Below are 18,249 nucleotides of genomic sequence, written 5' to 3'. Positions count from 1 at the left end.
CGGTCGCTTTTCACTACCTCTCTCCTCTTCGCTGCTGTAGTTTGTCGTGAATGTTGCAAATATCAAAGCATTAAATTCCATTAATGCCAAAGTGAGTTACCTATGTTGTAATGTTATTAAATATTGTGTGGAGCGAAAAAAGTATGGAAATATGGAAAATATTTAAAAACTTTTATCAACGCTTTTTCACAGCTTTGTCGGCTTTACTGTTTGAGTGTAATGCTAAGCAAACTTGACATAATTAAATGGTAATGTTTTAAAATGCAAATTCGCTTATTAAATTTGCGCTAAATGTTGCACGATTGGATGATGAAGGTAGCCAAACGGGTTCTCAATAAATTTTAAATGTTATTTGTATAAAAAATTTTGTATATTTTAACGTAGTACTTCATGACTGCACATCGCTTCAATACCAGTGTCGGACCAACACCAAAATGGGTTTTCAACGATAGTCGAACCGCCTAGAAAAAGGTAAGCATTCGAGGGATTTTTTGCCTCGAAGAGCTGCTCACCGAATGCATTAGAAATTCTGAGTTGGCTTTAAGGTTTAGTATCTGGTAGGTTAACCGAAATCAATTACAACAATTCATTTAATGCTATAGGCACAGTTTTTTAATTTGAATGGATAGAGTAAACAACTATCATTCACTCGACCTTTTGTGTCATGAGTAAGTACCATTGCTCTCAACAATGTGTGATATACTTCTTCCGTATTCAGAATCGCTTCTGCAGGAGTTATAAAAGTTACCAAGCATTAACCGCAAGATTAAACATTTTTCAGAAGAAATTCGCTAATGTTTTCAATTCAAAATTTTTCTTATCTTCTATGACCGTTGCACTACACCGTTATCCTACTATGTCTCTCTTTGCTTTGTCTTTGTTAATATTTTTGAAGTAGAAAAGCAAAAAGGAACCTGTTGACTTCTCCCTCTGCTATCCGCTATCAGTTTTACTGCTTTCCCTGACGTTCGCCAGCTTATATATTATTAAATCGCACTTACATTTCGAAACTAAAACTGTAACACAAACAACAACAATAACAACTATTCTATGCAATTTGAGTGAGCCAAAACCAACTTTTGTATGTGTGTCTAGAAGAAGATGCGCTATAATATGGACACATTTAAAGTTTCTCTAAATACAATAACGGTAAATTCGTGAAGAAGAAAAGAGTGAGAAGAGTTGAGTGGAGGCGCTGTTCGGGCCTGCACTAAAACTTAAGTGTTCCGCTGTTTGGCGCTGCATTTGTATATGCGTGTGTTTGTCTGCGTGCTGTCGAATTTGAAACAATGAGTTCTATGGAAATTTTTCCACACTTGAGAGTTGCCTTTCGCCTTCAACTGGCAAACGACAATATCAGCACACAAAAGTACATTTGCACAAACTATTATAAACACTTGAAAGGAAACACTCACACATTTATGCTAACCATTTCCTTTAGCTCCGAAGTGTGTGTGTATGTATATGTGTATTTACCAATAAAGCTAATGCAAATTGTTTGTGATGGGGGAAGGCAGCGCATAGCAATTTGGAGAAATTAATGTGGTGCCATTAGTTTCACGTTTCATAAATATTGTAGGATTCAGTAATATTGCGCAATGACCAAAATAATTGACAATAACCGAGACACTGAGCCTGGGGGTGAAACGTGCATGAAACACTGCACAGTGGGCTGTTTCTTTCAATATATTATTTAATTTTCATAGGAAGTGGGGGAAGATCAATTCTGTTATGTCCTTTCTGAAATTACTTAACCTTCTTAACAATATTATATTCAATTACTGTTGAAATTTCGAGGAAAACAAATTTACTTCATGTATATTTTTCGGTTTCGTGCTTTTGTATTGAAGTTGCTGTCTCAAGAAATTGTCTCACATTCCATGAAATAATTTGTGGTTCTTGGTTTCAGAAATGTTGAATTTCATGAAATTCTGAAACACATATGAATGCTTTTCTAATTAATAGCTTCAAGAATTTACTTTGTTTGCAACCTCATAGTTCCTTATTTGAATTCAAAGTTCTTTAATATCCAACTTGTTGCTTCTTAACGAATATATTCCATTTCTTAAACGTAACTGCCGTCCCTAAATAAAAGTGGCCGCGGTAAATTATTGTCAAAAATTCCTCATGCACATAGATATTGTAAAGCGCATACTTAAATAAACACGATTTTGACAGCGTATTAAGAAGTAAGTTGACTGCAGAAAACGAAGAAATTGTAACTTTTCTGCAAAAATTTCTTGACGTGCGATGTTTATTGCTTGTATAAATGGATGTAAGTATTATTAATAATGAATTCGTTTTACATTTCATTTCTCTTGTACTAATTTTAGAATTCCAGTTAGAATTTGACGAAGTTGTCGCTTAATTTAGGGATGCCGCGTCGGCGGAAATGCTGAGCGATAAAAACCGCGCCGTATAACGCTTTTATTTAGGGACGGCAGTAATTTGCGGCACTTTTCCACTAGTGTTCGTTTAGCGTAATCATTCAGCTTGGTTCTTATGCCCTACTTAGCGTTCAACATTTGATAATTGACAATTTTGCCAGTAAGCCGAATGCTTTCAATTCGTTTACATCACTGGTGGAAGTGCTCACAAAGCCAACCCATTGAAAGCAACACCAATAAGTTGAAATGCGAATATAATACAATATTTCTGCAGTAATCAACTTACTTAACACAAAGCTACTTAGTTTGCATAATAGTCCATAATTGGAGAGTGTCTAAGTCAATTATGAAAAGGCGGTGACAGCGTAGCGCAGAAAACAATACAATACAATCGACGATCTGCCGGAGACGATATACTTGTATAACGATATATAACCTCAAATATTCGTAGAAGCTCAATTAGCAGGCGAGCTTCGTGGTTTGTAAGAATATCTGTTGTAATTTCTGCTTGTCGTCCCATAGTTATGTTTCTCATTTAATACGTGCGAAGTAATCACTTAGTTGCTTACAACACATCCTTAAGTGGCCAAGTGTTTGGGTGTAACAAACGAGGCGGCAAATACAATTATCACCGAGTCTCCAAATTGGTTGTCCACAAGTAATCACCGAGAGCACATTAATATTGATTGCATGTAAAGCTCATTGTTATTAGTTACACGGAGTATAGGTGTTAAAAGCATTTTGAATGGTCGGACGGTCGCAAGATCAAGGCTGTGGGTAGTAAGTGTTCTGGTATCTCTTATACAAGTTTTTTGTTATGAAATAGATATTTTCGGTTAATTTTTTACTACTATTAGGTTGCCATAAAGTTAATTGATTTTTAGTGATTTTTAACAGTGTACTCCCTTAATGGCGAAACCACTGTTAATTCCGATTGGGGGAAGTTTGATTACATCAGTAACAAATAAAATGAGCTTTTGATATATTTGAATAATATCGAATCACCTTCGAGTTAGCATGTACAATATACTAATTTTAAATAATGAATTACAAAGGGTTTTATCGCTCTACAGTCGGGAATTGTATACACAAATGTCGAACAATGCTGGTAATATCTGATTTCTTTCTTATATAAGATGCAAATTCATTATGACATCTGCTTTTTCAAGAATTTTACCAAACAACAAACATTGTCTTTGATAGTTTTCTGTGTTCATAAATTCTTCATAAAAATTTTAAATTCTTGTTTTTGATTTTCTTTACATTCTTTCATTTTCTTGACAACGTCTTGATTGACGTCATTTTTGATTACAGTTTTAGCTTTTCCTCTTTAATCTGCACTGCCTGCAATTGCATGTTGAATCTTTTGTTGTGCGATTATTAAGAGACACCAAAATTGCAGGTATCTTTTCGACATTACATGTTTGCTTCAATTTCTCGAGTCACGCCAATGAAGATAAATGAAATTGCATCAAATCATTACCTTTCGAGGTTTAAAGTTTTTTTCGTTGTATCTCCATAGATTTGGTATTTTGACGTCTCAGAGACCTAAATCACTATTAAATCACACATAACTTTCATATTCTGAGGATATTTATTTGGCCCACCTCTGGTGTTTTTCGCCAAATACTAAGTATTCGCTATAGATATAACCAATATTTAAACTGTGCACACAAGCGGTTGACTTCAGATCGCATTAAATGCGAAATTTGTTAGTCCAGATTAACATCGCCAACCATAACGATTCGCATCGATTACAGTTAGCCACAAGAGGATGCATAATTTACTCCGTCGTCTATTGGATTACTATTACTAAGTATAGTCTATAGTCACATATTTACTTACATATAATAAATTGTCTACAAGCAAAGCAATGCGGCAATTGTTGTGGTTTAGCTCTATAAATAACAGTAAATATATGTATGTATGTAGTAATGTGAGCTATTATGTGTATACGAGTACAAACCGAGACCGAGACCGAGTAACTTATTGAATGCCCTGTTTATACTACAAATTATGTTATAATATTAATGATAGCCATAAATGTAATCTATTTGTATGTTTGTTGTATCACTGCATAAACTCATTGGGTGATAATACATAGAGAAAACGATATTACGAATAGCCTTACTTCAGTATCATTTATTTGTCTGTCAAATTATTTACTGATAATTTGTATACCCTGAACCGGGTATATTAAGTTTGCCACGAAGTTTCTCACAACCATAAAGAAACGTCAGATACCCTGTAAAGTATATACAATACATAAATGATCAGCGTGACGAGATGAGTGGATTTAGCTATGTCCGCGAACTAGTCTCTCATTTTTTAAGATATCGATTTGGAATTTTGCGCACGCCCTTTTATCGCTAAAAAGGTGGTCCGAGAGGATATAACTGCGATGCAAAGTTAGCGATCAATATTAAGAAATTGTATGGAAAACGTTTTTGTTTGACAGTATATGTATCTTCACAAAATTTTGAATACATTATTGACAAAGGCAACGCTACGATCTCCAAACATATTGTTCGGATCGGACCACTATATCATACGTGGTTTTATTCTTTATAAATAGTTGTAAATTCTAGCACACAAAATCGGATAGCCCAGTAATAGCATAACATAAAAGTGCAACAATAAAATTGGTCGTAGGTTACGCTTTTGCACTTTATTGTCAGAAGACATATGAATCTTTGTGAATACATATATACATGAAGGTGCAATTAGAACACTTCTTAGAGTATAACGGTACATAAAATAAAATACACAAATAAAATTCAAGCGTAAATTACTATTGAGAAACATTAAAGCTGCCGTGAGTAGTGGAATCTGCGAATTTAATTGCTTTCATGTTTACGATTTAGATATTTTATCGAGCGGGTGTTTTCGCTTGCGCCGCACCAATGAATCACTGCTGTCTTTCGAGCAAAATGCAGTAGCGGCCGTAAACTAATTAAAATAATAAACACTAAAATAAATTTCATTAACGCAGTTGCCATTATTGTGCAATTAAAGAGAATATGAAAAATCATTATCCAGAGTTGCATTATTACATTTGCATTGATTGTGTATCTTTAAGTGATTTGTGGAAAATTAATGACTTTTTTCATTGCTTGACTACTTTCCATCTCGGGTATTATGAACATTACGATTAATTGTTTTCGTCTTTGGTTTTAATTCCGCTGTCTGGCGTCAGTGCGAATTTACCATATTCGCGAGTTGCTGCACAAACTCAAATCAAAGTGAGACATTGCCCACAATTTGGCCAGCTGAAAGTGAATCACAAACAAGTTTAGATGTAATCAAATCGCCTCACCTGTTCACCTGTAAATTACATCGAGGTAAAAGCACGCTTAAATCTTAATGCATTTCACAAAGCGGAGTTATCCAGACACATAATGTTTTATTTATATATGCCCATCTTAATTATCTCATCCTCAGTTCTTATCCTCAGTTATTTGTGAAATTTTCTGCATATACCACTAACGATCTGTTGGTATTTTTCACGATAGTAATTCGTTTTTCATTAAATTAACACTTTTTCTCCCGTCGAAAACACTCCGCAGCTTCGCATAGGAGCTTAAATTCAATTATCAAAATTTCCAAATGGGGTTGTAAGTTTATCACCTTCTTTTAGCGTAAAATAGGAATACAATCAAGAAAAATTAATGGTCACATTTTCTAAAATCGGCAAATGGTCCAATTAGTTACTATTTACACACCGATACTCTTGTTGAACGAACTCGTAGTTTATTGGAGAGAAGATGAAGGGAACCGTGTTGCATAATAATAATAGAGAAAAACAATATTTTTGAAGTACTGATTAAATGAAGAATACAGGAATTTGAGAATATGATATGAAAGGGAATGTAGAAAATTGCCCGATACGAGTCGCCCGTGTGAAGGCAATGGGCAACTCCAAAAGTAAATTTCCCTATAGTGAGCAACAAAAGAGCAGACTATCATTATATTATTGGTCGGCAGTCAAGGCGCACTCCTTGCATGGGAGATCAAGTGTAGCAGGCGCGTCAAATTTGTGCCCGAACTCCTGTATGCCTCTCGGGGATAAGCTTGAATAGTTTTTAATAACTTATGAGTTGAAAAAGAGCCGATTGAAATACTTTTGATTGTTATTATAGTAATTGGTTTCTCTTAAAACGTTGCTTATTTAATTTTTAGTATTTGTATTTAAAACATTTGTTGTTATTGTTCCTGGTTTCCAAAGCTTCGGCTACTTAATACTATCAGAAAGTAAGCATTATATCTAATTGTTTAACGTGGTCTTGATTACTGAAGATGAAAAGGGGTATAAATATTCTTGCATGTAACCGTGATTGGACCAAGAGCATTAGCTCCTGTTCCAAATTTGTGTGTGTGTGCGAATGTCTGTATTGAAGCTTTTTTATGCATTCCGCAGACACTAAGCATGCTTTCACTAATTTCAGATGTTTTTATGGCATACCTATTTGATGTCTTCTTTGTACCCTTATTTTCTTTGAAGCAATTCATTCGGAAATTTTGCCTTAAACTTTTTCGAAAATAATTTCTGGCTTTGATGAAATTTCACCCCTGAGCTACTTGCGAACTTTTAAGCTTTCATCCTTCACTTGACCGTTCACTTTATTTCAGTTCACTCTGCTTATTTCAATGTAATACCTTTAAGGCCTGCAGGAAAACTTTTTTACAGTACGCATACGGTAACTAATTGCAAATATACGGCAGTAAAAACTTTTTGTGTTAGATTTTTCCTAGTATCAGTTCGAAAGTAGTTCTGTGAAGGTTTAAGTTTTGCTCAATCATTGGTTGAAGGCAGCATAAATTTGCTAACGACTTTCATATAGAGGATTCAGTTGGGGTACTTGTGGGTTATCAGCAGTGTTTCTGGTATGAAAGGGGTCTCTGAAAATGTAATATGTGTCAAACATACTCCTTTAATTTAAAGATTTTCAAGAACCAAATCAAGTTGAAATTGTAGTTGCTGTTAAATGTAAATCCTGGACTTTTTATATATTAATATACTAACAACAGTAAGAAATCCTACCTTCACAACTAACATAAAATCCTCAGATAGCTGTGTTTAATAGGGTCGTTAGTTACGGTTTAGCGCGACTCGATTGTGAAAAGTTATTTTAGACTCGTTAAAATTTAACAAAAGTTTTATAATGACTATTTAAATAAGTTATTTATATGCAAATCATCAATTTTAATTGCAAAGGGATTCAAAACTATTTAATTATATTCACGACGAAAGTTATTGTAAATAATTTTATGCGAGTTTTGTTTCTGGAATATGTGGTAAAATAGCTTCTACAAATAGTTTGGGTTCACAGCTATGAAATGGACTTATGAATTGTAGTTATATGGATGATATCCACAATAAGGCAGCTATTAGAAGCTGTCTAGACTTCTTATTTATGAACATTATGAACACAGAGTCACGGCATCAAATCAAGCGCAATAATAGACAAATTATTATTTTCTCAGATATTCAAATAATACAATATATAACATTCTTATGAAATTTTGTTAAACTTATTATCCTAAAAAAGAACTTTAAAACACAAGTTCGAATACAAAGCTGTAATTACTCAATTTCTGCTAAAGCAAACATCACAAGGAAAAAAAATGTAATTTAAGTTTGTACAAAGATATTTCTTCTGCTGCTATCTCAAAATATGCTTCAACATTTACGCAATACTAGTTTGTTACTTAAGTACATGTATATGTACTTTTATATAATATGGTTTATGGTTCTCAAAACTTTTAAATACAATTAATTTTGATTTTGATAATTCATTATCACGTTACAATGCGTTTAAACCATGGCAGACCGTTATTAATCCCTATTATCAAATTCTTATTATTATTTTTATTTAAGCCCAACTCAACCTTAAGTTAGTTATAATAGTGAAAAATCTCGAAACTTACCGATGAGTTTTCATCACAGTTGAGCAACCCGTAGAAGTCCTCGTCGGGGCTTCGTTTAAAACTCAAGACCGCATCGACCGCGCTCATATTGATGGTGTGTGGACCTGTTTTTAACTCTTCTCTTCGTAGATCTATTTAGATTCAATTAAACACTGTAGATTCAGGCAAGAAAAGGGGGTACACACAAAAGCACAAATATTAATTTAGTGATTAAAATAAAGTAGAATGATATACTGATTTAGAAAACTGGCTGGCATATGAGTACTGAGTTGCTGGACCAAAAGAGTTAACAAAACTATAAAAAACCTCAACAGCAAGAAACAACAAGTGTTTGTTTATCAGTATTCATTCTATGTACATATATATCTCTATGTGTGTTATATATTTTCTAAGAAGCGTCTCTGGTCAAATCGCTTTAGTTTATTAATAGTAAATAGTCATATGTAGCTTTAAGTGAATATTTGATGGTGGGAAAACACAAGTGTGAGTGCGTGCTTGAGTAGTGAGCAGATAATCCAATACAAAATAAGCATACAAGTATTATACTAGAAGTAAGGCACACAATGCCAGCGGAAGAGCACAAATATATTTTTTACTAAAGTCAGCAGAAATAAATTGACCTCTTCGACTTAAGAATAACAGTTTCATCAAGATATTGATGTATATTGAACAGAGAAGCCCGTAGACCCGAAAAACTGTTGATTGGCATCGTGTAGATGTTGTGTCAAGGCGATAATCAAAAATCGAGCTTAGATTGCAAAAAACCCAAGAACAAAATGCAAAAAATAACAAAAACAATAAGTCCACAACCGTCACTTTCACTTCAATGCGCGTTGCAATGCCAATAAACACTGTTACATATACACAAACAGTTATGAATTTGAGCACGAATCAAGTATCTGATCGCTTTTGAGTCACTGAAAATTTACCAGAAATCGCGCGCCGGAAAACTCCAAAACTAGATTATCGAATAAGTAAACGAATGCGTTTTGTTTTTGTAATAAACTCTAATAAAAAATATTTATATTTTTTTCTAAATAAATTTGCCAACTGATGTTGCCACACGCGTGCTGCGTTGTTATTAACAGCACGTCGGTTTAGTAACTGCCACAGTCTCACCGTTATTCGCTGCTCAGCTGCTGGTACGCTGGCCGCCTTCACCTTCACTAGCGTGCTCACAATTAGTTCTTGTTGTTGTTGTTGTGTTCTGCGCTTTTGCTCTTGGCAGCAGCGCGCTCACACACCTGCTAGAGTCGCCACTGGAAGTCAGCGAAAGCCCCAACATCGTTGCTCCACAGCTGAGCTGAGTAGAGATGAAGTTCCAAGCACGTTATTGAAAGTTGTTTGGCGAGCTTTGATTTACAGCTTATTATATTATACATACTTTGTTATTCCCGTTTTGTGTTGGTGTTGCTGTGATTCAATTTTCAGCTGCTCTGTGCTGAGCTCTCGCTGAAATGAGTTCCGCAGCTGATAAGCGAACATTTTTGTTTACATATAACATATGAAAAATTGATATTTTGGAGCACAAATTAAATTATGTGAGCACTACATACATATGTACATACTCATTTTAGTATGTGTATTATATGCATTATATGTTTAATTATTCCATTAATAGGTTGGATGATGATGTGATGTTCCGTCGTATGATACTGTCGTGATGAGAGAGCGTTCTAACATAAAATGCTATTTATGGGAATATAAAAGATACCCTTCGGGGCAGGAGAAAGCTGGGAAACCCGCATTAAGTAGAATTGGCTCTGATTCATTATTATAACTTAATCCGCTTACTTTTATACAACAATTAAGTACGTATAATTATTGAACAAAATTCAATAGTCGAGTGACTTAGAAGCTTTGTTATTGTAAGCACATATCTAATATGAAAATAAAAACAAGTAAGGAATGGATAAGTTCGGCTGTAACCGAACATTTTATACTCTTGTAACTTGCTAGAATCAAAGGCCTTCAGGTGCTGGCAAAACTTTACATTTAAAAATCAAAGAAATCGTGAATAAATTAGAATCAAATTGGATATCTTCTCGACTCATATTGAAGATCAATAACTTAGACTTAATTTTATTACTATACTTAAGTTCGCGTCCAATAAAATTATATTAAAAACACCTTCAAATAAGATATATGTGTGTATGTGATATCAACTTGACCGAAGAGGCTAAATTTAATATATTGAGTTGATGTGGAAAACGTCCACCAGAGGATCGGAATTCATTATATTAAGAATTTGAGGTTTAGACCAAGGTCTAGACAAATTCCATTCTAATTCAGCGCTAAACCACATAATTTTTAAGAAAACTTGTCCATTCAATATCATTTAAAGATCACACAGTTTGACCCCCCTGAACGGTTTAAAGTCAGATGGAAAGACGGAAGCATTATATGGGGGCAGAAAAAGGGACGGGATGATTGCATTAATTTGGACATTGCTCAGGTATACCTGTGAACATATTTTCAAGCAATTTTTTAAATATATAACTTATACACTAAATGACATATTCGGTATGAAACTTCTTACAAAAACGAAAATCATTATATGTATTATACTCGAGTTGGGGATAGTATTGAACCGATTTTATATATTTTTGCCAATATTACATTCACATAATTCTGTTTTTACACGGTTTGAAAATAATTTTTTTTTACACGATTTTATTTTATTTAGCACGTTTCAACATTTTTTGGCCTTAAATTTTAATTGTTAAATTTAATTTTAGCGAAATATGTATGTTTTATATCTCAAATTTAGAGGAATTCCCTCTTTGTAGTTACAAGCAAGTTTGTTGGTCCGAGCAATTGTAAATAGCAGAAATTTAAGGGAACGATCAATGCTTTTTTTCAGGGTATTTTCTGGAAAGAATCAACCGTGTACAAACTGAATTAGGTGTACTATTAACTTACTAATAAATTGCTACCTGGGTTTTATTAAGGTACCTCACATACCATTATCTACAATATATTCTGACATTAGTAGCAACTTGTTGCAAGAGTATAAAAATTGCATATTTCAAAGCTTACAGTCATCAATAATATTAATATATTGTGATTGTATATGTTTGCGATTTTTTGTGCAGCTTAGTATTGTATTACTGATTGATCTATTGATTTTGGATTTAGTATGACGTGTTGGACACCCATATCCATTTGAAAATTTACACCCAACACTGCAGTTTTGAGAGTAAATCACAATATTTTTTAATCCCCAACATTCTATAAGAAAATATGCTTAGATTATTAACTGAAGTAGTTTTTATATTTTTACTGCATTAATATAAAAAAAATTAAATAAGTTGAAACACAATTTCCAAAATTTTTTTTGATTCTAAAAAGTTTTTTAAATATTATTTATTTAATTTAGATAGGATATTTTATATTCAAAGCAATCTAGAAAAAGTCTGAAATAAAGTAATGCATTTATAATAAAAATGCAATATTGGAATGTACATGATGCACAATTTAATAATTTTAACAACAAATTTTCATAATTTCATTACTGTACCTAAAGCCATGTTCTTTCACATTTTCCTTGAATGAAATGACTCGCTCCAAGAAGTTGCCATTATTTTAAAATGTCATTTCCAATGGCCTCTCTCTTGATTGTTTACCTCAGCATAAGCTTTACAGCTGCTTGAGTGCAGAGCACTAAGAAATTTTATTTTAATACTGGTGAAAATGTGTGCTTCTTATTAAAGCTTTTTTCTAAAGCTTAATCATATACAAGCACCTTGCGAATAGAAAAGCTTTAAAGATAGGCAAAGTTGCCAGATTATGGTTACAAGTATTATTTAATTAACCATTCTAAAATATATATATATTTTTTGTTTTGATTTAAATTATATCAATTATTTAAGTATAGTTTTTTATACTTTCTTACTTTTTTGAATTGGGGGAAAAAATCTTTATTATTGAGAATGATGGAAATTAATATTTTTAAATAAATTTAAATTCCGTTTCAAACAATATCGATTAAAACGATTACGTTAAGTTTGGCTTTCTTTAAATTCTTATCTTCGATTTATGATCCAAATTCGAGCTTGCATCGCTTATACTCGCATACACATATGTATGTATGAGCCACATACGAGTATATGATATTTTGTATAGAAATTGGCACCATTTATGAAATCTGTACTGTACCTGTATGTATTATAAATAAATACGAATAAGCTGAAATGAAATCGTATACTTCATTTGCGCACCTCGACATGTTGGTACTCGATTTATGATTACTAACCCAATTCAGCGTGAGCCAAATGTGCTAGAAATGTCAGTTCAGTGGCAAGACTTTTCGCGGGCACGTGCTGCGCACACACTCCCCGGCACTTCCATCCGCACCAGCAAATACAAACCGGCATACTTGCGCCCACAGTTGGCATATTTCAAATCGCACTTCGAGGAATAAAATAAAAATATCTGCAAACATGTTTATACAAAATGTAACGGCAAATATTGACAAAAGCGTAGCTGGAAGTGCGCAAATTGACTTAATTGACTAAAACAGCGCTGAGAGGTGACTGAATCAGGGCTGCTTGATATTTCGATTGTGTGAGTATATATGTGTGCGCGCTATTTCTATATTTGGTTGACCACTTACACGCAGCCGCTCCTCCTCCAAGAGCCATTCCGTTACCCCTGGAGTCAGCATGCATGTAAAAATAACACTTAGAACTACTTTCACCATTGACTGTATTATTTTGTTACTCACGCATAGACATATATACGGTCTCACTTAAAATTCCCATTATTTATCCCTGTGTTTTAAAAAACTTATACTATTTATGTTTGCTGTTTTGTTGTTTCAGAGTATTGCATGTAGTGTTTTCCAAAGTGATTTTCTAGGCGTTGAACTTTTCTTGCTTTCATTCTATTTTTACTTTCTTATTTATTACTTCGGGGTTGTATTATTATTTTGGCTGCATCGATGAAAGCCGCCAGCAGCAGGTAATTACCGCCGAAAGCCCTGAAAAGGTCATTTGAGTGCATTTATTTTAGAACGCTGGACCATTAATGGAAATGAGTTTAAACTTGTACACAAATATTACTTCAATTTTGAATTATTCAAAAATTTCAATATGAGAGATGAGTGATTTTATGGGGTTTTTAAAAATGTCATCAACCTCGGAGGTAGATAAAATATATACTTGAACAAAAGGTAAACAAGAAATAGGTTAATGCTATGATATAATAATACATATGTATGTATTATGCCACACATACACATTTGTTAAACATCGCAAATCAGCTGAAAATTTAGTGTTAGTTTTGGATCATGCTTGTCAACTCAAAAGCACGGGGATAGAGTCTGCGACATACACTCGTGACTTTTAATTTTAACCGAAATATACCGTAATCCATGTTATTGATGAATTCAATGTATTACACTTCGTAATAGTTAAAAAAAAAAGCTACATAAATTGTTTATCACTTTCATCTACTAGAACTTTTTAATTAATGGTGCTAGTTCCTAACTTGAAACTCCTAACCTTATCTGCCCGGACTATCGGCCTGGTATATATCTGCAAGTGGCTTAAGACAGTCCGAATGCGCTTAGGTATACAAATTAAACTACTTAATTTAATTTAAAATTTCTAACTGAAAAATATCTGGCGATAATGTGACCAATATGTTTGTAAGCAATTTCATTTATAATACACCATTGTTACCACTGATGGACATTAACAGACTAATCTGCGCAGAATAATTACTAGATATTACTTTTAATTAAAGTCCGAAAATGTCATGATTATAGTTGAATGAATTTAATTTTGTTTGATTTTGTGTTTCAGCGCAAAACCAATTAAATTTATGTGTGTTACTTCGTATGTGTGTATGTTTATACACACCCTGCAGAGGAATCAGAGTTGCGTTGGTATAAAAACTACTCTGTAAGTAGTTTGAACCGCAAGAATAACTTATCAGCTGATTTTAATTTTTTTTATACAAGCGACTAATGCCAAAGTCGACGTCAAACGAGATGACAGTTGTCAGACTTAGACAAAATAAAGTCTACAGAATAAACACAACTCTTACAAGTCCGTTGAAATACAAAAAACATAACTCACTAATAAATCGTTTTATAATTTGTCCAAGTCAAGTCAATTCTTTTTTTACGCCTTTATTTTAGTTCGGAAATTCTAGCTACACATTTTTTTTTAACTAGTTCAATTTCCATTTGTAAAATCATATTACAAACTAGTATTTTCCAAAACGAAAAGTTTCTTAATAGAGCGAACTCCATAAATTTTTAACAACACTGCCTACACATGTGAATAATGAACAGAGGCAAGGTGAAAATTGTCTGGCCGCCACACACGTACATATGCTTTTACATACATGGATATATAGTTGTGTATGTGTGAACACACGTGCTGCAGACACGTCTAAGAAAATTAGAGGAAATTTCATAAACGAAATTATAACGAAGCATGAGAGAGTAAGAAAAACAAAAAAAAAGAAAATAACAACAAAAACCAATTAAATAAATAAACTGCGAAATGGACTAGTGACGTCAATCATCTTGAAAGAAAAGAAATTAAAAACAAAGGATGGACCAAACGGAGCTAATGCAAATGGGATTAAAGAACATAGAGCAAAGCGCTGTGTAGCGGATGGCTACATTATGTACGAATACTACATAATGTATCTGGGGTTCGAGGGTCGCCGGACTTAGCATAAAAATTATATAAACATATATATTATATAATGAAATTAGCCCAATTTCGGCACAGTCAAAATTGATTGGCGAGCGATTATACAAATCAATGTGGATTACAAAAATATATGGTGGAATCCAGGAAATCCTTGCGTTTAATGCCATAAGTCTTGTTTTGCATTTTACATTTGTGGTAAATGGAGGTTTATAAAGTTGACGTATTCTGACAGCAGTAAATCAAACAACAACAAAGAAAAAATAAAAAACCAAAAAAGAGAAAAAATTAACTCAACCCAGAAAGAAAACAAAAAATGAAAACAAAAATGTTGAAATGAGTAAATCGAAAACGCATTGTAAAATATTTATTTATGCGCCTGTCTGTTGGGCGAGAAACTTTTAAGTTAATTCGAATTGACAAGCAGATGAGATCGACCGTAGATTACCAATAAGTAAAACAAGTGATAATAATGAAAGATGCAGCTGCCGAACTCAAATACAAATAAACATTTCCCAACACTGCTGAAAGATATATACATATGTAGAATATATGGTATGTAATAAGAAGACGTGCGTCAGTTGAAAATTTTAATTTTAAGAAAATTTGGAAAAAAAAACTCTTTGACAGAATGCAACTAACTCGAATGACCTCAAGCCGAATATGAAACAGACACAAATTGTTGAGCTGAAGCTTTGCCAGTGCGTGGGGCACATGAGAACGGTCTTGCCACCTTGCATGATTTGCGATACAATTGTGCATATGATAAAACTAAATCTTGCTTTGTCAACTTTCAACTGTGAAAGCGCTATCGTTATGATACTCCTCTCTTTTAGGACTGCAATCTTCCACAAGGACTTTTCAAACATTTTCGGAAGGCATAAAAATATAAGTATTCTAATCTGCTTTGTAGAAAGGGTTTTTTTTGTTTTGTTTGGTTATTAAGAGGTGTACAAGTTTACTTCGAGGAGACTGCGGCAACGTTTACATTGTTGAAGCGATACCACAGTGGTGACCGGCTTCATATACTTTTTGAATGAGAGAAAGATGAGAATACTCTTCAGTATTTGCATACAACTAAAAAAGTCAGTTCATTATATTTATTTTTGGGAGCTGATTTTGTGCGACATCAACTTTACAAGGCTTGCTTTACTGTTGCAGCATTTATCTTCAAAGCACATAAACTTAAAAAAATCTAAAGGTTTCTCAAGTAAAATCGATAACCCCATTAAGTGTTTCAACAGATTTTCAACTTTTATGATGTAAGTGATGCTGATGCCACATGTAGCGCTACTTTTGCCGCCAATGCATTTCAGCAAGATCATCGAAGTCGGACAGCAGTAAATTATTTCGAAAATAATATGTTGTGCTTCGAAAACACAGCACAACAAAAACAAATATTCACGAAATAAAAACAAAGCAATAATGATTTGTGCGAGTATTATTTTGAGGCAGACATTAATTTTAGAACGTGCCTCATGTTCGACGAATACGTACTTATTGTACTGTGTTCGCCTCATTTACCCAAAGCGGCACGGGTGCCACAATTGCGTTCATAAAACTGTGTGTGTATGTGTGTGTAATCTTAGGTCTTAGTGCCTTTTGTATGTTCTGGTATTATCTGGAACAGGGTGGATTGATGTAAAATTGCCAAAGAAAGCAAACGAACTATGATTTATTCTGGGGACAGATTTCGAAAGTAGAAAAAAAAATGTATTCACAGGAGCTTAATAATGATAATTTGTTATATTAAAAAGGCTGATATTGCGACAAAATATTAAGTGAAAAAAGAAGCAAAGTTAGTGGAAACATCTTTAAAGTTCGATTCCAGACAAGCTCGCTAAATTAGCTGACTCTAGCATCTTGAAAGTCATCGCTCTCTCGAAATCGTCTACGTGCATAACAGCGAAGTCTTAATGAAATTTATGCCTCGTTTTTAATACTTTATGCTAGACTGAATGACTGACGAAAATAGATTATAGTTGCTTAATTTTTGTAGCTGGTGAAACACTTGGGTCTTTTTTTAAATTATCTTCAACCATTACTCTAGATTATAATGGTTATAAGCCTGCCGCTGAGTATATTGTAGGATAATTGATAGAAAGCATGTTTTTTGATACAGAGAGGTCCGTGTTGGCCCTACAGAAAATCAGAGCGATCTACATAAATATATAGAATGAAAGAACATTTCACTTTATTTTGGTATTTTATTGAAACTAAACTTTCTTGCAAACCGACCCACCCTGTATCCCGTTGACTGCATCATAATCACTTCAATGAAAGCTACACATGTCGCTTTCCGCGTCTGCGTGCGATATATATGTATATATACTACTATATGCGGTAAGTAAAATAAAGACTATTTTCCATTGCTGCATGTATTAAAAGATGCAACAACAATAACAACAACATGAAATAGATCGAGGAAAAAGAAAACAGTGCGCGCCGTTCTGTGTGGGCAACAATCAGTCGACAAACTCAATGACTTTTCCTACATCACGCAGCAAGTCAAGGCGAAATTGCGCACATACACTCTCACACACATCCCTCTAGGTATATACATATGTATATGCATGTGATGTGTATCGAGATGTATTCATATAGGCATGTAATTGTTGTTGCTGTAGCTGACGCTGATGGGCATTTTTCGCCAGTGTCTGACGTGCATTCGCCGCGCCGCGGCAGTTGAGCATTTTCCACACTCTCGCCTGCACACGCATACACACACACTCATTCACGAATATATGCATACAAAATAGATTTTCCTCTTTTTGGCTTCTGCGAAAACACGATCGGCTATTAGTTAAGCTGTACGTGTGTGCTGTATGTGTGCGCGACTGTGCGAGTGTACGTGTGTTAGAAACTGGGAAAACTGGGGAGTGACCGAGGAGCATAATATCGTGGCGCAGTGCAGTTGGCGCTCAAATCAATTTTCATAGATAGTTTTTGGAGCGCCTACCGCTCGCCTGTTTTCGCTGCCGGCATGTGAATGGACTTACACATACTATTACTCGCCGGAAAATGCCGCTGGTGCCATAGTATCGTCCTGCTCGGAATGAGTTAAATTGAGATTTTTTTCCCTGTTTTCAAGTGGTTATTTTTTTTTTTGGTTTTGCAGTTTGCGATTTATTTTTCACTTCGCCTTTGGCAAATCCACTTGCCGTACGTACTAGCATTTTGCCCAGTTTTTTCGTCGCACTTCCAAGTTTTTCGGCCCTTGCTGTGTCGCTTTTTTCTACCGAAAATCCATCTAGGTGGGAACAGCG

At 34.1% G+C, this 18,249-nt stretch overlaps 1 protein-coding gene and 2 long non-coding RNA genes across 5 annotated transcripts in view; 2 read left to right on the top strand and 1 right to left on the bottom strand.

Annotated features, from left to right (window-relative positions):
• The window catches only part of jdp (DnaJ domain-containing protein), a 32,256-nt gene extending 22,821 nt beyond the window's left edge, over positions 1-9,435 (bottom strand). Inside the window, exons 1-2 of one of the 3 annotated variants that reach the window (XM_036357277.2) lie at positions 9,245-9,435; positions 8,316-8,446 (exon numbers count right to left, since the gene is read on the bottom strand). In XM_036357277.2, coding sequence (XP_036213170.1) covers positions 8,316-8,402 — 87 coding nt within the window. In that variant the 5' untranslated portion in view covers positions 8,403-8,446; positions 9,245-9,435. Of the gene's footprint in view, positions 1-8,315; positions 8,468-9,244 lie in introns of all 3 variants that reach the window. The other 2 variants (XM_036357276.2, XM_014230762.3) reach the window with 2 other exon arrangements.
• A 19-nt stretch (positions 9,436-9,454) lies between these two features.
• Positions 9,455-10,353, top strand: LOC138855870 (uncharacterized). Its single transcript, XR_011395008.1, has 2 exons — positions 9,455-9,856; positions 9,937-10,353. It is a non-coding gene; the product is annotated as an uncharacterized lncRNA (long non-coding RNA).
• A 4,450-nt stretch (positions 10,354-14,803) lies between these two features.
• Positions 14,804-16,412, top strand: LOC138855787 (uncharacterized). Its single transcript, XR_011394875.1, has 2 exons — positions 14,804-15,538; positions 15,614-16,412. It is a non-coding gene; the product is annotated as an uncharacterized lncRNA (long non-coding RNA).
• The last annotated feature ends 1,837 nt before the right edge of the window (positions 16,413-18,249 follow it).

The sequence above is a fragment of the Bactrocera oleae genome, chromosome 2 (genome assembly GCF_042242935.1).
Source record: "Bactrocera oleae isolate idBacOlea1 chromosome 2, idBacOlea1, whole genome shotgun sequence".
NCBI lineage: Eukaryota > Metazoa > Arthropoda > Insecta > Diptera > Tephritidae > Bactrocera > Bactrocera oleae.
This window is presented reverse-complemented; position numbering and strand designations above follow the sequence as displayed.